Below are 26,689 nucleotides of genomic sequence, written 5' to 3' on the forward strand. Positions count from 1 at the left end.
CACGAGAGGCGCAAGACAACTCCGGGCGCACCCCACTGCACCAGGCAGCCGTACACCGACACACGGAGCTTGTGAGAGAGCTTCTCGAAACGGGATGTAACGTCAATGCCACAGACAATGTGAGTTTATGATCACCTGGTAGTACTATTTGGTAGAATCTACTTTGCATAATATTTGCCTCCTGGTAATGAGACTAAAGTTTAATGAACAATTTGCTTGCAAACTGCCAATATTGCTCTGAGTGCATAGGTGTAGCAAAGCTTCTTGGAAAATTCATACTAATTATTCTATGCAACGATGCAGCCACGATGCTGGATTATGTTGTTGGATCACGTTCAATTTAGACCTCGTCGTCAACATCAACCGATTCACGTCCAGTCCACTTCTGGGTATAACTAGGTATCGATCGGGGACTTCCACACGCTCCTGTATTGCTCCTTGTATGGAGATTAAGAAACAATTTCCAATAATCTTGAAGAATTTGCGTCACAAAAGGTAACTGATAGAAGGGGCAGATCTTTCGTCCGTTATATTGACGTATTCCCCAGACATAGCTAAACAAGTTGAGGACTTCCCTGGTGCAGTTGTTAGCGCTATGGTTCTTTTACTGGGAGGTCCCGGGTTCGATTCCCGGCTGGGGTTTGGAATTTTATAAGGGGAGGCTTCGACCGTGGCTAGTTACCTCTCTACCGGCAAAACCACACCGCCAAGCGATTTAGCGTTCCTGTACGTCCGATGTCGTATAGAAACCAAATGCTTTCATCTTAGACCGCACCATCACTTACCACCAGGTGAGATTGCAGTCAAGGGTTCACTTGTATCTCAATAAAAAAAGGTGATCGCTCTATGAACAAATGCTATAATATAAAAAGCTTCTTAATTTCATGTACCTACACTGAAGTTAGTAATGTTCACCTGTTTTTCACTAGAATGGTGTGACTGCACTACAAATGGCGTGCGCTCAAGGCTGCCGTGGGATCGTCGAGCATCTGCTAGCGTACGGTGCGGATGTGCACTTACAAAATAATGTAAGATCTCGATAATATATTCATGTACAGCATAGCTAGTGCATTCTATCCATTCATTACAGCTATTTAGTCTGCTTATTTACGGTCGAAAATATTAACCAATCTATCCGTTATTCTGTCGGTAAGTTACGAACAGACGTTGTTTAAGAGTGCTCTCCATTGTTGTTCCAAGTTGAGAGTGAGCAGCATGCTGTTCCAATCACTACACAATAACATTATTTTGAAAACTAATAAGTATTTTTTTAAGCGAATTAAAGATGGTGCCAATTATTGATTAAATATTGATTTAAATCTAATTGCCGCCTAAGTAAACAAAAAATTAGTTATAAGTAGTTAAGTACTTATCGTGAAATAGTAGCAAGCATACTGGATTTTCTAAATTTTATGGGTGCTTTCCTGCCTGGCGCGTGTAATGTATAGCTTCCGTTGTTCGTAACTTGTTTAAGTTGTTATAATATAAGTTAGAAAGGCACTCTAGCTTGGGTAACAAGGATATTCAATTAAGGCTCCTCCGCCCTTGAACCCGTGAAACGTTTGACACACCAACACCTTATGCCCAATCTTGATATCAGGAAGGCAGAAGTATCATGAAATTGTCAGACAGGTGAGTTCGTCAGCCCAGTGCAGCTTGAAACTTGTTTGTGTTGTGAATCAGAGGCTTGTTAGAGGTTTTGCAGACGACTGATTTTATTATCGGTCAGATTTAAGATGGCGAAAATAGAAACATTTACTTCCTGAAGTAAAGAATTAGCCAACATTCTGGCTTCGCAAAAAACGGTCTCACAAAATGTGATATTATGCAGGCGTAACTTTGCGACAGATAGATATCGAAAGAACCATATAAGCTTAATTTGCTATACTTATCCACTAAAACAGATAAATCTGTGTGGTGCAACGCAATAAAGATTATTGAATTGAATTTAATGTTCAGCATGCGATATGCACCGCCCGCCCACTCACTGCTAAACATGCGGCACGTCGTCATTTTGCAATAGTTGTGCATTGTTAAGGTCTACATTTCCCGAGAATGCTCCGGCGGCGTTGTAGGTTACTTAGTATGGAGTATGGAGAACAAACGAATGCGCGCGCTAATAACTGACAAATGTGCATTTGCACTAAAACCGGTCTCGGCCACAAAGTAGTCAGTCAGTCGTCCGCGTGAGACTGACTGGTGATCTTTGCAAATCTTAGTACCCACCCACCACCACCTTAAACCTTGCCTTGGTACCAGGAAGACAGACTTAACAAAGAAGTTTTCCGACAGGTTGGTTCATCAGCCCTGCATGCAGCGTGCGCGGCCGACGCTAATGACATCGTGGAACTATTGTTGGCTCACGGAGCAGATCCGGCTCTTACAGACCAGGTAACCAGAACTTAGGAATATTTAAGCCTAATTATTAATACAGTACGACAGATCAATATTGAAAAATCTCAGTATTTCCAGCTTAATCACAACTTCATTATTATGTAAAACTAGCTGATGCCCGCAGCTTCGCCCGCGTGGATTGGTCAGATCCCCTGCAGCATCAGGATTGAGGAGTTGGAATCCAAATTTTTTATGAAACAATATCGCAAAGGTCCTCTATCGATTAAAAAAGAAATGACGCAAATCGGTTCAGAAATCTTGGAGATTTTGGTGTACATAGGTAGAAAAACACAACTCCCTTCTTGAAAGTCGGTTAAAAAAGTAGCCTATGTTATACCCTGGTCAATCCTCTACTTGTGTGTGAAAATCCCGTTAAAATCGGTTCAGCCGTTCCGAAGATTAGCCTTTTCAAACAGACAGACAGACAGACAGAGAGACAGACAGACAGACAGACAAAAATTTTAAAAACCCGTGATTCAGTTATGGTATCGTTCAAATAACCATATGACCTTAATATGTGGTAGTTATCAAGACATGCGACAGCGTGTCTCGCCAAGTTCGATTCTAATAAGAACGGCGGCACGCTGACAAGTGTATATTACACGAACCATTTCGAGCTACTTTTGACCCCCCCATAACTCAGAAACTGTTGAACCTACATATTTGTAATTTTGCATATCTATTAAGACCCCTTTAAACGCTTAGAATCCAAAATTTCATGAAAAAATCTTTTATCGATATTAAGTTATTAAGGTCTGAAAAGTGCCATTTTTAACACTCACTCACTCATCACTCACTCATCAAAAACCTAACCTACTTCCAGGTGACTTAGAAACTTCAAATTTGGTATATTGATAGGTAATTAGGTGTATACAAAGGAATAAATCAGAAAATAGCAAATTATGTTTTAATATGTCATATATTATATGACAAAGTTATTGGTGTGGCTAGTAGAACAACAAGTATGGATCGTGGTGCACATTTTAAGTTTGTAAAACTGTGTAACGTTGGTTCGCTGATCCGCTGCTCCATTGCGACGTGATTGAAGAACAAACAAATACTTGCTCTTTAATATGGGTAGTAATGGGTGATTTACTTCCAAAGCAAGGAACATAACATTATTTTATTTTTTTATTTTTATTTAAAGGTTTACTAGCGATTTAACATAAACTTAATACTTAACTATAATAAATACATTGGTTTTTCTATCATGCTCAACTATGTTAAATCATTTAAAAGTAAACACTTCATATATACTAGTGACCTGCCTCCGTTTTGCTTGGTTTCACACGGACAGGTAGTACAATACAAACTATTCACAGAGTTGATTTTCCGTTGTATGTTTTAAAGTGATCTAATTGTGTATTTTTTTTTTGTAAGGGGTAATCTCAGAAGATAAAAGTTATGTACCTAAAGGTTAGGTATACTATATCTGACATACTGTACTTATTAGCTAGGTACTATTGTACTCGTATTGAAAGTGAAATCACACCTAGTGTCTTGTCAAGGGAATCAAAACCTAACGGATCTAGAACATTATGAAAAGCAGGTAGCAATATTATCATAAAAACCAAGTAAAGGAAAAAATCTTAAAACTGTTAATTTGTGGTTAGGCTTACATCACAAAAAAGTGTTATTTCTTGTACGATGGCGCAGAACCCATCGTGTGCGAGGTACTTGACTGGTTTATAATTTGTAAGGGGTAATCTTAGATGATAATATAAGTTATGTATATATATCTAAAGGTTAGATATATTATGGTATACCTAATAATTACTAGTTACTATAATTTTCGTAAAAATATTCGTAAAATTATTCTCGGTTTGCTCAATGAAACGCATAAAAATGCAGGAACCTTTGAAACAATAACAAACAATTGTAGTGCACATGTTGAAGTCCCATGCAGCCGTTACTGGTCAGCTGAAGTGACTCGACATAACATTTTGCTTTGCTTGCATAAATTATTATGTTTTAAAATAGTATCCTGAACTCAAAAACAATTACTGATTAATATTATCTATACTTAGTTACTATGTGTTATATTATCAACTTAAGAAGTTATTATATTCCATAAAAAATATAAGAGCCAAAAAAAGATTCAATAAATTTTACCCGTGAAAATGTTACTTTAAGACATATTATCAATGTCATAAGTCATATTAATAAATCCAACCACGGATATACTATAATACATATAATACCCATGTCAAATTACAACTTTTTGTGCTAGTACCTACTACGGACAGACGGACGAAAAGACGGATATTGGAAAACTATGTATAATAATATAAAAGGTTCCTTGTTGCCTATGGAACCACAAAAAAAAAGGTCGTTGTTTTGTTAGTACTTCTTGGCAATCAATAGTACCCTGTTAGACATTGTTTGGTGTATTGTTTGTTAATTTACTTGTTTTGCCAGATGTCAGATATCGCGATCCATAGGGCGCAAGGCACACCACCGGAATGGTGAGAGGATGCGCGCCAAGCGCACGCCTTTGCAGTCAAGACTGAAGTAAACAGGGTGACCCTCCAGCCGAAATATTTAAACAAAATTATACAATCTAAGTGTAAAAAAACCGGCCAAGTGCGAGTCAGACTCGCGCACTGAGGGTTCCGTATTCGAGTATTTTTTCCAACATTTTGCACGATAAATCAAAAACTATTATACATAAAAATAAATAAAAATCTGTTTTAGAATTTAGAGGTAAAGCCCTTTCATATGATACCCCATTTGGTATAGTTATCTTACTTTGAAAATTAAAACACATTTTAATTTTTTATAAATGATGCGACACAGATTTTCTCAAATACTAAAAATACTTAAATACAAAAATTACAATCTGTATTATTTATGATGATGAATATACTGAACTTTATCCAAAAAAAATGATGTAACCACAAATTCGGGGTTTTCAGATTTATTCCTGTACTTGTGCTATAAGACCTACTTACCTGCCAAATTTCATGTCTCTAGGTCAACAGGAAGAACTCTATAGGTTTCTTGAGAGACACGACGGACAGACAGACAGACAGATAACAAAGTGATCCTATAAGGGTTCCGTTTTTACTTTTGAGGTACGGAACCCTAAAAATTAGAAAAATATTCATGCTTAGTTTAAAAAAAACTGTGCCTGTTTAAAACATCGAGATTTTCGCATAGTGGTCACTGGTCACTCTACTTTAGATCCCGGCAAAGAACCACCTCCACTCGAAGTGCAGTCTCTATTCTATTCATCACACCTCCACTCACCACGCTCGGTCTGCGCTGACCCTTAGTTGTAGACATTTGGCATAAAATAGAATTCATATTGTTACTAGTTCGTTTCAAGTTTGGATATTAAGAGTAGAGGCATTCAAGCTCGGGAAGGTGGCGAGAGCTGCTTTATTTGCATTGCTTTTCTCAGATTTTCATGTTAATCTTAACATATAGATCCTAGTTAAATAATAGTGAAAATAACCACAAAAACTCAACTCACGAGATCGTGTGATTATGTTCTATTATTGAGTTCGCGTCTCGATATTTTATTTTAATTTTAAAGAGGACTTCACTACTCAATTAATACATAGAAGTCATTGCTCAATTATTGTTAAATTACATAAGTTTAAAAATAATCTAAGTGTGTTCGTGGTATCCTGGGTTCCAGCAGCAGAGTGTTGGGAAGTACTAGTTATTAAGTTTATCTATTTTAACATGCTTGATTAAAATTTGCATTTTAGGAAATACAATCCATGTGCGTTCGTGGTATCCTGAGTTCCAGTAGCAGAGTGTTGGAAGGAAGTACCTAATAGTTATTAAGCCTATCTATTTTAACATTGCAAATTCATTAAATAAGTATAGCAGGTGTTTTACGAAATATTACTGCTTTAAATATAAATAATACTTTAAGTGTACCTACAATCTACCTACCTTGAATATTTTTTCTTGGTGTTCTTTTAAATTATTGTGATATTATTATTAATTATTTTACGAAATAATTATTTTCAAGTATGAGTCGTACAGTGCAGTTACTGGTTGGTGACTCAGTCATATTGCATGAAATAATTTCAATGCCTCCCGATGGAAGTTGTTTATTCCATTCGATTGCATTCTCACTATATAATTATATTGATTCGCAATTAGCAAGTAGCGTGCGTGCGGCAATTGTCGAGTATGTCTGTCAACACTGGCAAGATTTGAGCGCATGGACGTGCAACGAACACGGCGAGCCTTACGATTCTGTAGAACAGTATCGTGCGAGTATGCTTCAATCGAATACCTATGGGGCTGTTTCTGAATTAAAGGCCGCAGAGAATTTGTATCCCATAAGGATCGAAGTGTACCACGATGGCAGCTTCCGTGGTATATTTGGTGAAGAGGGCCATCCTATAAAGCGTTTTCTCTTTTCGGGCAATCTATTGTCAGGACATTATTATTATTATTAGTGCCACTCTCAAGAAATACTTTTAAAAGCCTTAACTTTAAAAAGATCTGAAAGATAGTTAAGGTAAGTAAAGTTTTTAGACACCCTATTAGGTTAGGTACGGAAATCTGGTATTTTAGATGAAGTTCTTTCTTGGTTTGTTTCTATTATCGTGTTATTTTAAAGTTTAATTCTGTGCAATATTTGTGAAGTAATTTTAATAAGTTAATGAAGAGAAATCAACTTCACAAAAAGTTATGATATCCCATCAAAAACATAAATGTGAAAAAAGTGCCAAGTTCGATAGAGAAAATGAGAGATTGTAAGCTTCGCCGATAAAAGGTAAGCTTCGCCGATAAAAGCATTGATATCTAAATAGGTGCCAAGTTCTTATAGGTCTTTATATCATTCCTACAAGAATGTACAAGAAACTTTGATAGTTTTAAAATATTATTTTATGTTATTGAGTAGGGTCACATGGTCGACAGTGGATCAGTGGTACACAGTTGATCACGCACACAGTTGAACCATTTATTCATGTAAGAGTAAAACAATATTACAAACGTGTCTCGCTTGTGAACCCCCTTCCACTCCCGCAGTCGCTGCGCGGACGCGCTTAGTAGTAGACGCGGGAGCGCGACATTTTGTTTATCCGGAATAAAAACGACCAATCAGGTAAATTGAATTTTGTTTACAAATCTCAAAGTAACGCTCTCATCTGATATATTTTATTCTAATCGTGTGTGAAGATTAATATAGAGTGATTGAATGATAAGGAATTTGCGAAAATATTTATGTTTTTTTTTAAATTTGATTTCGACTTGTATAGTGGTAACATGGTTAACAGTGGATTGATTCACTGTGTACACAATGGATCACGATCCAGTGTGTACCACCTAAACGACTTTTAACTTCGTAACTTAACGGAATTATAACTTTTCAGAAATGCCGAGGAATAAAGTAGAAAAAAGGAAGGTAGGAGCTCATTCGCATGAGCAAATGCAGGAAGCCTTACAAGCAGTAAAAGATGGGAAAAGTATAAGGCAAGCTGCTACTGACCATAATATTCCATTCACAACGCTACAAAGATACAAAACAAAAGAAAAAGAAACTCAGAATCAGCTTCTACGATTGACACCAAACTACGCGGTAAATCAAGTTTTTTCCAGAGACCAAGAAGTAATATTAAAAGATTATTACATTAAATGCGCAAATCTTTTCTATGGTCTGTCTGTTAATGATTGTAGACAAGTAGCCTACGAAATGGCCAAAATAAATGGTATCAAAATGCCAAAGACCTGGACAGAGAACCGATTGGCTGGTATAGATTGGCTGAGGGGTTTCCGCCAAAGACATCCGGATTTGACACTACGTAAACCAGAAGCATGCAGCTTAGCACGAGCATCGGCTTTTAACCGGGAAACAGTAAATCACTTTTACGATAATTTAGAGAAAGTAATCCAGCGCCATCCTGCATTTGCTGATGGGACTAGAATTTATAACTTAGACGAAACTGGTACCACCACTGTGCAAAAAACTCAACGAATTATTGCGCCAAAGGGCAGAAGAAATCTTTGTAAAGTGACAAGCGGCGAGAAGGGAACACTTGTCACTACCTGCAACATTATAAGCGCTGGAGGACAGGCAGTTCCACCAGTCATTGTCTTCCCAAGAAAAAATACGAACCCTCGCATGGCTGTTGGTACTCCACCTGGTTCACTGATTCTAGCAAACCCATCTGGATAGATGAACAGTGAACTGTTCCTCGATGTAATGAAGCATTTCATACGAAGAACGGGAACTTCGAAAGAATACCCATCAATTTTGTTAATGGACAATCATGAGTCTCATCTTTCTATTGAAGCCCTGGATCTCGCCAAAGAGTCGGGTGTAATTGTACTTACATTGCACCCACATACATCAGCGCGTTTACAACCACTAGATGTTGGTATCCATGGACCATTCAAAACGTTTTATTATTCCGCCATGAGTTCTTGGATGTTACGAAATCCTGGATGCCCTATAACTATTTACGATGTGGGAGCATTAATTGGCCAAGCTTTCGCAAAATCTATGACACCATTAAACATAACACATGCTTTTAAAAAAACTGGAATTTTTCCTTTCGATCGTCATGTTTTTAGTGAAGAGGACTTCGCGCCTAGCAGTGTTACTGACAGACCAGAAAATGCACAACCTGAAAATAATTCTAGCGTTGAACTCGCAACCACAGACCAACAACAGATTTTACAGCTAGAAGATAACCCATTGCATCGTCGAATAACCGACTCTCCAAGACCCTCCACTAGCACTGCTGAAGAAATATCGAGAGATACAATGAGTCCATCTTTGCTAGAGAATTTAAGTGGCACTGAGTATTCAGAAAAACCTCCAGTACCAGTTTTTACCACTCCAGAGAAATCTGTTTTAAATGTTCCATCTGATCTTTCGCTTCTCCCTCTTGATGGTTCTACAAGTCAACCTACTGTTATACCAACTACCAATAATATTACTGAAATTAACTTAAGTGTTCCACCTAGAATCAAGTCTCTCATTACGCCAGATCAGTTTCGGAAGCCACTTAAAGCACCTGCAAGAAATGGAAAAAGGAAGCCACGAAAATTAGGGAAAAGTCTTATAGCCACAGACACACCAGAAAAAAACGCTATTGCGAAACAAAAAGCAGCCAAAAGGAAGAAAGAAATCAAATGTAAAGGGAAAAAAGCAATACGTCAAGTTCTGCAAAGTGACTCGGAAGATGAAATGGACATAGTTTTGAACGACGAAACAGATGATGAAGGAGACTGGATAGAAACTGAGGAAGAACATAATATAACAGATGATTTATTGAAAAGACCACTTGTACGATTACCAAACGAAGGAGAATATATATTGGTGCAATTTTGTTCGAAAAACCAAAAAATATATTTCGTTGGCAAAGTTCTCGAAGAACGAAATATCAGTTCTTCAGACTTATATGTGTCTTTCTTAAGGTACAAAAAGGGCAAGTTTGTTATGCCTAATGTCCCAGATTTATCATATGTGAAAGATGAAGACGTTAGATTTATTTTGCCCAAGCCCACCGTTAGTGGAAGTACTAGTAGACAACAATCTTACTATGTATTCCCTGTAGATTTAAGTCAAATTAACATCCGTTAATCTTTTTAAATTTCTATTTTTTATTATTCTTTAATTAAGATAGTTATTTTATTAATTACGAAAGAGAATGTTTAAGACTGAGACCAAAATGCCATATAAGGATAGAATTGTTTTTATTTTTCAAATCTTAATATCTAAGTAATGAGTAGGTATAAAATGATTATATTTTTAATTATTCAAACTAGTTACTTAAATGTTATAGCTAACGTTATTGTGCTTTATTGAATAAAGACTGAAAAAATACTAAGTTCCTTTAAATTTCTAAGAAAAAAATGTTTTGTTGTCACTAGTTGTGATTAGTCTTTAAATAAACATCCAGTTGATTATATGCATAGATTTTTATTATTTTCCGTTCAGATTTTCTTCGATCCACTGTTAACCAGGGTGCGATCCACTGTAAACCAGGGGGAGTACACAGTGAATCAAAACCCACTTAAAAAAATAAAATATCTATTTTATTTATTGTACACTGAATGTTAAAATGGGCAATAATATTATAAACTTTAATAACTTCATAACCCCCTGGCAAGTTTCCGTATAATTCTGACGATTAGTTTTTGTAAAATAATGCGTGAAAAAAAAGTGATCCACTGTTGACCATGTTACTCTACATATAACTTGGCAAGTTTTAAAAGTCAGTAAATCACATTTTACGTTTAACATAAAATTTAGTTTAAGCTTAAGAATGTATTGGCAAATATCAAAACTTGCCAAGTGTACTATATTTTATATTAAACATTAAATGTAATTAACCGACTATTAAAACTTGCCAAGTTATATGTACTCAATAACATAAAATAATATTTTAAAACGATCAAAGTTTCTTGTACATTCTTGTAGGAATGATATAAAGACCTATAAGAACTTGGCACCTATTTAGATATCAATGCTTTTATCGGCGAAGCTTACCTTTTATCGGCGAAGCTTACAATCTCTCATTTTCTCTATCGAACTTGGCACTTTTTTCACATTTATGTTTTTGATGGGATTTCGAAATTACAGACAGATACTCCAATTTTATTTATTAGTATAGATAAAGCCTACGAAACGAGGGTTTCACTATTTAAGGAGGTCATTCCTACGAAGGAACTCCACTTTTCAAGATTAAATTAGGCATGCACATTGAAAACATAAATTATTTCGAATAGCTTACGCTTTAATTCAATAGTGCAATGTTGCAAATTGAATTTGCGATGTGGTCTGCAACACTGCCTTTATTATTATTCTGGTATTATATCTATTTTGAACTGTGAAGTGTATTATGGTAAATTATTCAGAATATTATAACATCTGCCGAATGAATAGGTACGTGCAATATATTCAGCTGCGATGTCTTCAATCGTGTATAGCTTATACTGTCAAATGAAGGTCTCGGGTTCGATTCCCGGTCGGATCAAGTTAGAACACAGCGAAGTCGCTTGGCGGCGTGGTTTTGCAGTAGAGTGGCACCTAGCCACGGCCACAGCCTCCCAGTAGGCCAGACCAGACTGGAGACAATTTAGAAATTATGCAAATTCAGCTGCAAATCGTAAGGTCCCTGGTTCGAGTCCCGAATCGGGTCAAAAAGCTATTCGGAATTGGAGAGCACGTAAAGCCTGCGTCTGATCTCTCTCTGGTTGTGTCAGATTGCCGTCCCATCGGACTATAAGAGAGAGAGTCTGATATGTACTTCTGAGTAATTGGCTATACTCTGTTGATATTGCCGAAATGCCTACTGTCGGGAGAAACGATTTCAGTGACGTGTGTTGTAGCCTTAATACCTGGTAGTTTTTTTTCACTTTTCTAAGCATAATATTTTTTTGAGGTGTATAGGTACGGTCAGTAGGATAAATTAATAATAATTGGATTGGAGAAATTATTTGTAATTTTTAAAAAAGTCAATGAAAAAAGCGATTTAAAATCCAAAATCATTATAATTTTTTTAAAACAATAACAAAAGATTTTGCCAGGGGACACCCGGGTTTGAACCGGGGACCTCTCGATCTGCAGTCGAATGCTCTACCACTGAGCTATATCCCCGCATGTCTGCCGTAGCGAATAACAGCATTATTAGATTACAACCGGTCATGGTGACTCATGGTCTTACGCTTGACTCACATTACGGAATATCGTTTTTATTGTTGGATCATCATTAATTGTAAGATAAGGCTTCGTAACTAGATAAGTATAGGTAAAGGAAACTTAATATTTGTATCATCTCGATTGCGCTGGCTAAGCGACCTTCACCGTGCCGTTAACTAGATGGGTAACCGGATTCCAAGGTTTTCTCACCTTTCTAGCGCACTAGGGATTCATAACATAAGTTTAATGTGGGGTAGGTATCCTTATATGAGACAGACACGGAGCAATAAAAAGTAAGTAGGCAAACATCTCGGATTGGTCGAGCAAAATATCTAGTTGTATAGGTAGGTAGATACCTAATAAGTATCTACGCGACAGGTCGAAATGGCAATCGGGGTATGAGGCGGGGGGATGCCCCGCACACTCGCACGTCACTCGCGCTATTCCGCAGCGGATTAGCGGGGGGACTGTGCGGGTGTCCCTACCCCGATTGCCATCTCGATTTGTCGCGTATTTTACTTGACTACTTTTGTGTCAGATATTAGATCAAAAGGCAAAGTAATCACAGTCCTCACAGTAGGCCAGTTCCGATGGGTATTCTGAATAATGAATGGCAATTTAAACTTTTTAATTTGACATCGCAAAGTTTGCCCACGTGAGTTCAGGCTCAGGGCTCGCAGGAGGCTGCTTAAAATTAGTGGAACTTTTTGGGTAGGTATTATTGTATTGAAAGGCAGAGTCATGCATTTGTCATGTCAAAAATTAATATGATGTAGGTTCAATTACCTTATTAGATAGGTAGGTACCTTGTGAAACGATTTTTTGAAATATTTTATTAAAATAAGCGCGCGCGGAAATGCAGCCAGTATTCTTGGCACCATTCCATCAGTAATCAAATTGATGATTTGTATAGTAATTTACCTACGGCTTCCTTTTAGTTTTATTGATGTTTTTAACCCCCGACCCAAAAAGAGGGGTGCTATAAGTTTGACGTGTGTATCTGTGTATCTGTCTGTGGCATTGTAGCTCCTAATCTAATGAACCGATTTTAATTTAGTTTTTTTTGTTTGAAAGGTAGCTTGATCGAGTGTTCTTTGCTATAATACAAGAAAATCGGTTCAGCCGTTTGAAAGTTATCAGCTCTTTTTAGTTACTTTAACCTTCACTTGTCGGGGGTGTTATAAATTTTTAATTTACACTTGTATTGTAATAGTTTACAGATTATATTCGAAATATAAAATATTTTGATTAAAAAAAATAAGCCAATAAAAATCCTACTTGCGTCACTTATCCCCTATAACAAATTGATAAATCGACTTTGTGCGCAGGTAACATAATAAAATTCCGCCTGACTGCGATTTTCGGAATAAAATTGAATCAACGGTTTAATGGGTGGAAAAATATACAGTCAGTTTTGAAATAACTAATAATAACTAACAATTAATAATAATATTATTTGGGATTAAGTAGTTATAAGTAGATACTTTTAAACTATGTATATCTCAATTCACTGGTGAACATAAGGAGGTTCTCAATTCGTCGGAATCTTTTTTTAAAGTATTTTTATTATACCTACCTATCATAAATTATTTGTATGTAGGTAGTTATAAAGATAACTTTGTTTTAGTTTTTTAAATAACTTCATTATCTATATGTGTTATATTTCGGTGGCGGGTGTGGGTTCTCTACTCTAGAGCGAGCGTTTTCAATTTGAACAACAAAATATCGGGCGTTGGTCGACCGTATTATTTGTAAGACGTCCATAAAATAAAGTAAATAAACTCGTAAGACGGATTTATATACCTTGTTGACTATTCTTTTGTAAAATATTTATTTTCCACTTACACCAGGCGAACAAAGGCAGCATAATAAAAAGAAGAACAGCGCAATAATCTCCGGCGTATTCGCGGAGCGTTAAGCTCTACAGGCTCCTGGCTTGAATTATTGAAGTATCCTGCTCTGCGCTGCCTGCCTAGTAACTCGACATTTGCTGCATAATACAAACCGGCAATCTTGTGCGCACGCCTGATTATTTATTTGCAGCCCGATTTGGGGAGAGATATCGCATTCTACTGCCACTCATACGTTGTAAAAATGGGTGAAAACGCGGCAAAGTTCTTTCATGGTTTGCATAACATAACATAACATAACATAACATAACATACCATACCATACCATAACATAACATAACATCACATACTCGTAACATAAGATAACACATCTAAAATAACAGGCCATACCTATCTTCTTCGCATAAAATCACATTCTTGTCTACTTCATACAAGGAAGAGCCTACCCTATACGTACTTTTGTTTTTCTGACAAGATCCAAGAGTCACTGGCGTTCTCTATTACATTACTTGCTCTGTAACTGCTTTTTTTTTTTTTTTCTTTAAACCTGGCTTTACTCTGATTAGCCAATGTCAAGTTTGTAGTTATTTTCAAGTTATTGAATCTATACAAGTATGGACTCCGTCTGCGCCGGCGCCCGCCGACATACGCGCGGCGCCCCTTTAGAGCGCTTCCCAGTCAGTTCCACCACCAAAAAACACCAACTAACACAAAAACCAGCCACTCAACAAAAAAAACACTCCAAACAAGCACAGCACGCGCGCCAGCAAACGCCATCACAGACGAAGTCCCTGTAACTGCTTTACCGGAAATTAGGTCACTAGGTCTGTTAGGTCCACTAGGGTAAGATTCTTTCCGAATTTAGACAAAGGTATTGCATTGCAATTCAATTAGCACAGTTCACACTAGCACAATTTTCAATTAGCACTCGTTAGCACTCATTCAGATCGGATCCATCTAATGAGCAAGTACCTAGGTATATTGTACGGCTTCTACAGAGTTAGGTTCTTACGGGGCGAACCAGAAAGTAGTCGGACCTAATTGCACTCACTTAAAATATCTGGCAGCTTAATTGAAGTTGTGTGTGGATATCAGTCCGATCAAATTGCACTCACTTAGAACATCGTGCAGCTTCATCAAAGTTTTGTTCAGAATTGAGTCTAATCTAATGGAGAAAAACCAAAAAAAAAAAACAGAGAAAAAGTGACCGACATAGCGTACAACATTAGCAAGTTGAACAGGCCTTCTTGATCTTAATTAGGCAGACAGTAGAACCGATGGCAGTTAGTATAAACGTGTCTGAAGTGCTTAGCAGTGTAGGACGATCTCCAGCCCGCTGGATCGATAACTTAGAAGCAGGAGGGAGAAACGTGTGGCCTAGTTGTGACAACGCATATCAATCGATTACAATTATTAAGCAACGGTGACCCAAGTCGGTAACTGGATGGGTGACCGACTTTGGACGTCCGTATTTGGCCTTTTCGTTACCTCCGTGCCTTGGAGAGCACGTTAAGCCGTCGGTCCCGGTTATAATAACTAATATCTGATAATAACTGTAAAAATCTAAGAATCTTAGTGAGTTGTATGCGGAAAGGTCTGGGAACCCACTGCATTATTATCCCAAGAGAACTCCTGCTATTAATGAAAAGGAGTCAAGGTTCTCAGTAATAAAGGAATACGACTAAGTATAAAGAAAGAGACTGGAGCCTGGATGAGAAAGGCTGTGAATTGTTAATGGAAGTGGATAAAGACTGATGGTAATGATGAATAACTGATAGAACTTCTCTTCCAGTGGTCACAGTCTCCGCTCAGCGTGGCGGGCGGTGCAGCCGAGGGTCCGCCCGAAGGCTTTCGACGCGCTGCTAGGGGCTCCTTCTCCGCCATCTTGGATCTACTGACAGCCACCACCAACCTTGACCACCATGTGAGTACACCATTGTTGCCTTACTTTTGGATGTTACAGGTAATTAATGTTCGACTGTGCTCTCAGCTGCATAACTAACTATTTAGCTATAATATAGTCTATGTAAAATATTTTCTCACAAATTACACATTTTAGTCAAATTTTTTCAAGCAGCCATACATTGCGGGTTTTAATCTTACAAATCTAACAATTCTGACTACTTTGTTTAAAAGATCGAGTTTGAATAGCTAAAACTACAAGTACAAGCCAAAATAAAATGGTTGTTGGTATTCTAATTATGATCTAGGTATTATCGTATAAAAGTCGCTTTAAATTCCTACTTATATTATACTTACCCTTGCCGTGGTCCATAATACTGATATAATACCTATGTTAGCTCTCGACACACTTTATACGTGGATCATAAATGGCACGTTCTAATTAAGTCCGCTAACCTAATTTTTGTCGCCGGTAATTCAGTGCTCGAAGAATGCTGCTGCAATTAAATTAAAATGAAGTCACTTAGTAATTGAGACTGGATATTATTGCACGTGGTAAAGAGCAGCGTATGTAATGACTGATAAGTGATAACTGTAGTTCGCGATGGCAATCGGGGGTGGGGATGCCCCGCACACCCGCGCCACGCCCGCGCTAACCCGACGCGGAAAAGCGCGTGAGACGTGCGGGTGAGCGGGGCGTCCCCACCCCGATTGCCATCTCGATCTGTCGCGAACTACAGGCACATCTTCGATCGCCTTCTGCAAGATCAATCATCATTAACAGACATCGACACACAAAACGACACAGTAATGTGTTTACACCTTTACTGAATACCAATTTGAACTAAAAGGCAAAATGTACCTATCTCTAATGGAAAAGTTGGGAGGGTAACTTGCCTGTACGTGACTTATTTTTAACGATCATTAAAAAGAACAACTACCATTGCTTGCTGGTCCTTCGCGGACAGAAGAGCTTTCCGAAATAGTGATAGATAGATTCACTTGAACATTCAAAAGCACTTGTAATAGTTTTTTTGAATAAAAAATATAAGTATTAAAAATACAGGTTTTGTTAAAAATTACTATTTTAATTTTTAGTGGTCTGTTGTCCGACATAGACACGCCCGACAGTCCCATCTTTTTAAATCTTTTTTTAAGGGATTTCACACCTTTAGCCTTAGGCCCATTGTGGCCTAGTTATTTACAATCTACGGAATGCAACTGCACAGGACATATAGGTAGGTACAATTACTGCAGAGATACTTCAATAATAATGTTCGATTTAAAACTTCCCCCGTATACTGGCAATAATTTTATTACAGGTTTCCTTTTTATCAGGATCAATGTCAAAACTACTAGAATTTGCAAGAATACATTGTTATAATAATTCAGAGTTAAGAGCCTCTACACTACTTTTATTGTAAGAGAAAAGTATCGGCATTTCTCTTACATGCGACTCACAAAGAAAAGCTTGTTGTTGGAAAGCCGGTTTAATTAATGAACCCCTTGTCTGTCGAATACTATAACCTACAAACTTATAAAACCCACTTACGAGTACTCATCGCTTTGAATCACTTGTGTGCATTTCCGGCTTTTTTAAGTTTATCTATTTCTGCTGTCCCTTGAACCAAATCATAGATGTACTTATCTAATAGCACAGTGCTGATTTGAAATTGTGAACTAATCACTGGTTTGGAAAGAGATTCAACTTATGGAGAGATGATAGAAACGATCGTAGGTCTTTGTCCAATTGTATACTGTATACATTAGATATAACGTAGCGGTGTTATTATACTTTGGCTTGTTCGGGGGGTCCGGGCGCAAGCCTAACTTTTCTGAGTAGGTAATGCTTATTTTAAGTAATAAAATAAAATAAATAAATCACTTGTTTTAACGAAGATGGAAAGATGCACGAAAGCATGCCTGAGTTTTCCATAATGTTTTTAACAATTTATGAAGTCTGCTAGTCCGCTCTTGGCCACCGTGGTGGACGGTGACCGACCTTTTAATTCTGAGAGGAGACCCGTGCTCAGTAGTGAGACGGTGATAATGATGTATGATAATATTTTTTCCTGTAGGAAAGACATTTGTTAAATATCACCTATTTATTTCTGACGATTGAAAAAGCAGCTCTAAATACCTAAATCTATTTATTTTGAAATCATAGAATTTAATCCATAGGTACCATTAATATTATAAGTGCGAAAGTGTGTCTGTCTGTCTGCTAGTTTTGACGGCCCAACCGTTCAACTGATTTTGACGAAAGGTACAGAGATAGCTTGCATCTCGGGGAAGGACATAGGTTCCTTTTATCCCGAAAAACCAAAAAGTTCTCTCGGGATTTTCGAAAACCTAAATCCAAGCGGACGAAGTCGTGGGCATCAGCTAGTATAATAGAACCAAAGTAGAGCGAGTTGTTTGTTGAGTTACCTATGTATCCTCTGAACCACAATCCCTTGCTTTGTACAGCTTCAGGCTTTTTGGATTAACTACAGCTGCATGGTCTATTAGAGAATAGAGGCTCTTTGTGCATACAATGTTCACACGCTTCCTACAAATCTCTAAGTTACCTAATATGTACCAACTGAAGCACTTGGCTTGCTCAACGCTTTGAAAGATAGCTATAACACTCGCAGTGCTTTGTCGAAATTACTGAAAAGAGAAACTCAGCGCCAAGTCACGCGTATTCCAAAATACCCAATTAAATACTTAGCACAGTATATAATATCAGTAGGTATCTACTCTACCTTTGATCTTGTGGTAAATGACGATCACAACGAGTCTGCCATATAGGTAACTAGAGGATGCCCGCGACTTCGTCCCCGTGGATGTAGGTTTTTAAAGATCCCGTGGGAACTCTTTGATTTTCCGGGGTAAAAAGTCAATTACAGGGACGCAAGCTACCTCAGTACCAAATTTCATACAAATCGGTCAAGCGGATGAGTTTTTAGGAATCCCGCGGGAACTGTTTGTTTTTCCGGGATAAAAAGTAGCCTATGTCCTTCCCCGGAATGTATCCTAAGTCTGTACAAAATTTCATTAAAATCGGTTGAGTGGTTGAGCCGTGAAAGCGTAGCAGACAGACAGACAGACAGACAGACACACTTTCGCATTTATAATATTAGTATGGAAGTATGGATTAGGTCCCGAAATTACTGGGGCAGTCTCGGGAGCGCCCTTACCGCATGATTGGCGTCTATCTAAATGGCTTCCTCGTACCCTCTGGTAGGCAATAACATACTACCCTTATATAATGGATATCCTTACTGTGTGCTATTAGCTGGGTGGTACCTGTGGTACTGGGTGGTAATGATAAAATCTGCAATGATGGTTTTTCAAGGAATAGTATATTTCATTACAAGTGCGGAAAGGCTGTCATTGCAAAGAGTTCCGACAAATGTCTACCCGAGCCGAGGCGTAGCTGAAGGCGAGGGTTGACAGTCGGAACGAGTTGCAATGACGGTTCCGCACGTGTACTGAACGACTATTTTTAATACAGTTGCGAAAAAATGAAGCAATTTAATAAAATAATAAAAACACAATAAACTCAACTAACTTAATTTAATTTAATTTAAAACAACTTTATTGTTAATAGATATAAAAAACTAGGGTCGAAATTACTCATTTTAGGCAACCAACAACTAAACTCGTAAAGAAAATTTCTGAATAATGGCGCCAACCGTAGAATATAAGCAGTTTTTTTTTTCTTCACCCATTCTGGTAGGTAAAGGGAACAATGCCCATACAGCCAAGTCTTCAGTAGAAGTTTTTTATTGATATGAAATGAAAATGAAAAATGAGATGAAATGAAATGAAACCTAACCAAACTCATTCAATCAAATCATTAAATCTGATATTGAAACAAATTAGTAGCTTCTTATTAGAAATACGTATTTGCATGAATCATAAAAACTTCTATGAATTTTTTTAGTAAAAACTTAATGGTTGGTTTTTCTTTTTAATATTTTGACAGTTGGGAAAGAAAAAGCACTAGTGCGGGAAAGGTAAAGAAAAAGCACGAGTATGTAATAGCCCACATCCCGAACGCTATACGTCCCTGCAATACGCCACTTTTTGAGCAACTGTATTAAAAAGTGAATTTCCGCACTTACAGTCTTTTGCTAGGTAACGTAGGTATATCTATTAATTCAACTTGATGTTTTTCACTTTTCAACACACAGCAGGCTACGTTGAGTAAGGTAGCAAGTGCTCTTTTTCTCTCACGTCTGACTTTACAAAGATTAGCCAATGTCAAGTTTGTAGTTATTTACAAGTTAGGAAAACTATATAAGGTCAAGTGGGGTAAGAGAAACATACTTTACTGGTTTGTGAACATTTTGGCCTTCAGCTATCAAAATTATACATTTATTTCGATATTAATTGAAACAAATCTTCGCTTTTGAAATATACTAACATTTTTTTTGATACAGAACTAGATTGTTCGTATAATTACGGCACAATTTAGCAACAAAGCTAGGTCATAAAAATGTTCCTCTTACCCGAGATTTGGGGTAAGAGGAACACTCGATACTTTTAAGTAATAACTCGTGTTTTTAAGTGTTTATATAGCATGTATTAAATTCTTTTTTGAGTTAAGGGAATGAAAACCTTACCTCGTTTAAAATAAGGTCATATTTAGGCTGACAGCATACAAAAACGAAATTTGGGGTAACAGGAACATATAGGTAAGGTCAGAGGTGCTAAACTTTTTCTGGTATTAAATGAACGTATTAAAAATAGCTTTCCGCCCGCGACTTCGTGCGCGTTTTGGTTATATCGCGCTTGGCACAATTTTTCAAAACATGAACCCCCTTTAGTGTCCCGTGATCGGTTAAAATGAAGCCTATGCCCCTAGCCCCGGGTGTCAAGCTACCTACCTTCCAAATTTCTTAAGATTGGTTCAGTGGTTTAGGCGTGGAAACGCAACAGACAGACAGACAGACATACAGACAGACAGACAGACAGACAGAAAGACAGACTTTCGCATTTATAATATTGGTCGGAATAGTTGGGATAGAAATGTATTCTAAAAACAGATATGGTTTTAGTAAATTTCTTTACTTAATTACAATTTAAAAAATTAACTCGTAAGAAACAAAACAAACTTCTAACAATTTTGAACTTTTCTCACTTTGGCCTATACGCGTAATTGTAAACAACAATGTATCACAACAAAAATACTGTCACAAACAATAACATTCGTAGTGAAAGTTGAAACTATAACATAATGTTTTGAAATATAACTATAACATAATGTTTTGAGGCTGCATAACCTGACAAAGCGCCACTTTTAACGGCCCTAACTACTTCTAATAGTTTTTCTTTCGGGTAAGAACTTCTATCGGTCTTTTTTTCGTAAGCTCGAGGTATTTTGCTTTTTCTGTAACAAATAAACAGTTAAACAAATCATGTCTATTTACGGAACGTGTTATACCGGCTGACTTTTTAAGTCCTGGCCAAAATTTGTAGGATAAACCTTAACCTTTTGTATGGGACCAACTTTCGTACTCGAAAAAAAAAATCTACTAAGTATTTCATACATTTTGGTCACAACTGATCGATACTTTTGTATGGGACAGCTGACTTTTTATTTAGAAAAAGTTGTTCATATTCATAGGTAGGTTTATCCTACAAATCTTGGCCAGTACTTAAAAGTCAGCCGGTATTTTAGTGGATTTTAAAAATGTTTGTTACCCCTGAAACCGGGAAAGAGGAACATATGTTTCTCTTAACCTAGTACAGCCGTTCCTCTTTCCCAGCTTGCCATTTTGAAGGTTATGTTTTTATTGACATCGAAAAAGCACTAAAAACACACACTACAAACAATACAATACGTAGAAAATAAAGATTAAATGTAATAATTACACTTACCATAGCAATCAACCGCAAAACTGATGTTTTTAATATTTTAATAACACAAACAAGGAACGCCGCTAGGTCTTGGTTTTTTTAGTTTGACAACTGATTTTTTTTTCTCTCTTTTACTCGCTTATCTGCCGTGTTGTAGCGCCATCTATCCAAGAATATATGAACTACGCCTAATACTGTTATATCAACGTAGTGACCATAGAGCTCGCCGTTATAGTTTTCTTTTTACTAGGTACAGTTTCTCTTCCCCCCGCGTCCCTCTTACCCCACCTGACCTTACTTAAGTATGGACTTCGTCTGTGCCGGCGCTCGCCGACACACGCGCGGCGCCCCTTTAGAGCGCTTCCCAGTCAGTTCCACCACCAAAAACACCAGTAAAACACAAAACCCGGCCACTTCTAACAAAAAAAAACACTCCAAAAAGGCTGAGCACGCGCGCCAGCAAACGTCAACACAGACGAAGTCCAAGTGTTTTATATTATGTAAAAGCTTTTGACGTGATTTTTCACGAGCTACCTGTGAATTGACCCAACTCTACGATAAATTGATATAGGCTTTAGATAGGTACCTATTTACCTAAGTACCTTATGTAGGTAAGTTTCTGGTTTTAATGCTGAGGCGCATCGAGTTCTGATGTAATAGGTCATACTACTTCTTACTACTACTTATTTCACTTTTCCGAGTACAACGAATTTTCCAAACTGGTAGGTGAGCATTGTTCAGAGTCTAGCCTATTTTCGCCAAGTTAGCACGTAGCAGAGTGGCGCAGTGGAAGCGTGCTGGGCCCATAACCCAGAGGTCCGTGGATCGAAACCACGCTCTGCTAATTAATTTTTAGTGTGGGATAAATATTTTTTCGAATAGCATAACTAAGTGAAAGGAAATGAATTGCCATGTTTTTACATTATTTATACTTTGTTCACGTAATGTGAGTTTTAGAGTAAAGGAAAATATCGTGAGGAATCCTGCATGCCCGAGAGTAGGTATAAATAACATAGTGTTCTTGGCCAACGTGGTAGACTATGGTCAACTCTTCTACTTTTGGGAAATTATTGTATAGATGCCCAAAAATAAACCAAAGAATCCGATTGGTTTGAAGTTTGAACCTAGGACCAATCAAATACAGCCTTTGTGCAGAAGCTAAATTCAAATACCTAAGTACCGGTCCAGTGCGAGTCGGATTTGCATACGAAGGGCTCCGTACTATTTATTGTACAAGAAAGAACACATATAACTTTGAACTAGCTGTTGGTGTACTTGTAGAACAAATAAATGAATATGTTTTTGCGATATAAACCACAAATTCAGTTTTATCACTTTACTTGTGCTATGTGGCATTACTATTTGCTATCCTATAGGTTTTGATTCCCTTGACAAACAGACAGACAAACAATGAAGTGATCCTGTAAGGGTTCCTTTTTTCTCTGGAGATACGGAACCCTAAAAATGCAATTAAAAACTCATTACCTACTTACATAAATTCCAGGAGGATGCGTCGCCATCGCCGCGCGTTGAGGAAAAATCACCTGGCGTTTCCCCGCCCGCTAATGAAGGTAATATTCTTTTGTACTTTATCTAAGTACCTTACTTTATGCTCCCTTATGAGATTTTTAATTAAATTCCTTGTAGCAAAATTATTATGTTCAGCCAGATGGAAAGTTCTTAAGCTCGGTATTAACTTTAAGTCCTTGCTTCTTCTAAGGTAGGAATATTTCCAGGAAGGTTTTTATTTAAAAAAAGCAGCCAAGTGCGAGCCATACTCGCGCAACCAATTCTTACTTTGAAAATACTGATTATTTCATGTTCATGTTTCACGTTCATGAAAACATTTTAAATTTTTTTTGTGTGATGTACCTAATTCACGGTTTTCGGATTTCCCTTTTCTTGTGCTATAAGAACTACCTACCTGCAAAATTTCATGATTCTAGGTCAACAGGAAGTACCCTATAGGTTTCCTTGACCGACACGACAGACAACGAAGTGATCCTATAAGGTTTCCATTTTTCCTATTGAGGTACGGAACCCTAAAAAGGAAATTTTCCAAGCACTCTTCCGAAATCTTATCTACCTAGTCAAAAGAAAATCATAATCATAATGCCACATCATAATCATATTACCACGTTACCTAAGTATTCCTAGTGATAAAGTAATAAAGTATAGGTACCTAGTGATAATAAAAGTCGAGAGTTAAGTAACTACCTAGTTATTTCGATTTATCGTCAGGCTGAAAGGCTAGAGGTTAACCACCTTAGTTCTTTTAATATTAAGCTGTAAGAATGAAATTATCCTATGGATTAGCTCTTGTTTTCAGAAACATTCTCGCTAGGAACATTCGAAGAAAGGCAATAAGGCATTTCTTAGGGCTTGGGCAGACGAGAGACTTGTCCGCGGAAGACAAAAGTCCCTCATATTCTACAAGACCATTATTTTTGAGTTCTGAGAGGGGACCCGTGCTCAGTAGTGAGCCAGCGATGGGTTGATAATGATTGTTGCACCGCGTGCGTTATGCGTTGTCGTTTAGCGTTCCATTTCTGTCTTCTACGGACAATAGTCCTTCGTCTGCACAGGCCGTTAGCGTTCAGACCGTTCACTTGTCCCAATCACACAATAATGAACCCTAAACTCTAAGGAATAAGGCAAACACAGCAATGGTGCCAAGTGCCAACACGACGTTGTAGGTTGTAGGGCAAGTTATAGTTAACGGTCAGGCATCACTTAGTTTTCTTCAACGATCCCAGGCGAAGGCGACAGTGAGCGGTGATGGTCAGCGACCACGCTTCTAGACAGACTCGCGCAGCGCGGCTTCGCTGCCGACACACGCCTTGCTCTGCCACCGACAGGTAGGTATATTGTATACCCACCCTCCTATAGTCCATTTTTTAATTCCGGAGACCAAAATGACGTTTCGTGTGTAATGGTAGTACAATCGATACTTACCAATAAATAGTAACCGATACCTACTATTATATTATTCTCTGCCGATACCGATAAATATATGTATGGGACAACAAAATGTGTTAAAAATAACTCCGATTCAAATGAAATAAGTAGGTATGGGCTGATTCTCAATTTATGAGTTTTACAGACTATTGAAAAATTCCTTAGGTGAATTATTTTTTGTTACTTAGGTACTTTAATTACTAATAATTTTTACCTCGTAATTACACATTTCGTAGGTTTATTTTACTAATTCTCATATTTCAGGTTGCGCGCGGTACAGAGAGCTGTGCTACCGCGCGTCGCAGGCTCACCTGCCCGCTCAGTGCGACGTGGCCCCGCGCGCCTGCGACTGCGCCAATTGCGCCGCGCGTCGCGCCTCCGACGCTCCCTGACGCCACAACGCTCTGCCTGACAAGCGACCCGTGCCATCTGCTTCTGTTACACGTAGACCCTAACTCCCACTCTACTCTGTTTGTGTATTTCTACGCCAGAATGGAATAAGGCTCGATTAAACTAAGTTCAGCTAGCAAGGCAAGCTTCAGTTCAGCAAGCTGAGATCATGAATCTGTACCAAATTTCGTAAAAACTAAATATGAGATCACTGTCGCTCATCTTGCGACGCACGCGAATGGGTATAGAAGTAACACGAACTGCCGCTTACTGCAGTAAGCAGGTGTAGTACGACAGATACCGGCGAGCGGCTGCAAGTGACGTGCTGTGCAGTGCAGCTCAAGTGCGTTGGGACCTTTATGTCAATTGTCATCCTCCTACAACGCCCTCCCTACCTCACGAGCCGTCTCAGTGAATGATAATCCTTTTATAAGTTACTTGTAACTTTGAAAAAATAGTATAACTACAGTTAAGTAGATAACATAACACACATCCTAATCCTACTAATAATATTATAAATGTGAAAGTGTGGATGTTTGTTACTCAATCACGCAAAACTACTGGACGGATTTGGCTGAAAGGAATGGAGATAGATTATACCCTGGATTAACACATAGGCTACTTTTATCCAGGAAAATCAAAGAGTTCCCGCGGGATTTTGAAAAACGTAAATCCACGCGGACGAAGTCGCGGGCATCAGCTAGTATTTTCCCAAAAATCGTAATTATTACCTATTTAGGTGTGCTTATCTCTCCCAGTGCCTTACCTGTTAACCCTTTTGCCCTATACTAGTACTATTACTTATATTATTCTGTGCCCATACGAGAACATTTTATTCATAGATAGATAAATTAAAAATATTTTTAAATATTAAGTACGAATATATTCTGTAATTTTAACTTTATTGGAACGCTTAATTTAAGAAACTAGTTGCAAGAGGAGCACGTATTTTATATCGAATTCAATTTTGTCTGTCCGTTAGAAACGAATATAATATTAAACTTATTTATTATAATATTGGATTAATAGTTAACTTTAATAAAATAATGTAAAAGTTGTCTTTACACATTTTATTAGGATCTGTCTACAAAGGAATTTTCCGTAAATACTAAAGTTATGCCGAGACATTAATTATAGTTAGCTAATTAAATATTCTATCTTTTAACTTTAAGCCGAACTTTATCACAAGAGGAATATTAAGCTTAATTGTCCGATTTATCTATGGTCGAGATTAACGTTACAGTAAATGCACGGTGACTTTCTAGTAAGTACTTAGCTAATCTTACAAAAGCGCATCAGTGAGTGTAACCAATTTCTTCTATACCTTTAGCTTAAATCTGTATGGTCTGTAAAGTCAAAATATGTAGTAGGAAGTTCTCGGAGGCTGATCTATAAGGCGTACTTTGACTTTGCTCAGACTTGAGACACAGTTAAAACGAGATAGAGTTATATCGCTGACATACACCGGTCTCGTTTTAACTGAAACTTAAGGTCAAAGTATGCTCTATAGATCTCAGCCAAGACTAAGGGTGAGATCTATAGAGCGGATTTTACTTTGCTTAGATTTAAGACTGAGTTAAAACGAGACAGATGTATATCTCTCACATAAATCTGTCTCGTTTTAACTCAATCTTTAGTCTGAGCAAAGTCAAAATGCGTTCTATAAACCTCACCCTTGATAATACTATTTATTAGTGAGACGTGGTGAGACTTTGGATATTTATTA

General features: G+C 37.6%; 1 protein-coding gene and 2 non-coding genes across 3 annotated transcripts; 2 read left to right on the plus strand and 1 right to left on the minus strand.

Annotated features, from left to right (window-relative positions):
* On the plus strand, positions 1-25,483 carry LOC123874337 (acyl-CoA-binding domain-containing protein 6-like). The gene is made up of 7 exons (XM_045919613.1): positions 1-119; positions 930-1,028; positions 2,293-2,391; positions 15,656-15,787; positions 23,120-23,186; positions 24,372-24,473; positions 24,838-25,483. The coding sequence occupies exons 2-6, from the start codon at positions 951-953 to the stop codon at positions 24,392-24,394; spliced, it is 399 nt and encodes a 132-aa protein (XP_045775569.1). The 5' UTR covers positions 1-119; positions 930-950; the 3' UTR covers positions 24,395-24,473; positions 24,838-25,483.
* Positions 11,900-11,971, minus strand: Trnac-gca. The gene has a single exon. It is a non-coding gene; the product is annotated as a tRNA-Cys (tRNA).
* Positions 22,388-22,459, plus strand: Trnam-cau. The gene has a single exon. It is a non-coding gene; the product is annotated as a tRNA-Met (tRNA).
* Positions 25,484-26,689: the final 1,206 nt, after the last annotated feature.

The sequence above is a fragment of the Maniola jurtina genome, chromosome 18 (genome assembly GCF_905333055.1).
Source record: "Maniola jurtina chromosome 18, ilManJurt1.1, whole genome shotgun sequence".
NCBI classification, from domain to species: domain Eukaryota; kingdom Metazoa; phylum Arthropoda; class Insecta; order Lepidoptera; family Nymphalidae; genus Maniola; species Maniola jurtina.

Bases quoted from the DNA above. Each gene is read 5' to 3' on its own strand.
- LOC123874337 (XM_045919613.1), top strand. From the start codon at position 951: ATGGCGTGCGCTCAAGGCTGCCGTGGGATCGTCGAGCATCTGCTAGCG. The intron at 1,029-2,292 runs GTAAGATCTCGA...GTTTTCCGACAG, and splicing joins ATGTGCACTTACAAAATAAT to GTTGGTTCATCAGCCCTGCA. The intron at 2,392-15,655 runs GTAACCAGAACT...CTTCTCTTCCAG, and splicing joins ATCCGGCTCTTACAGACCAG to TGGTCACAGTCTCCGCTCAG.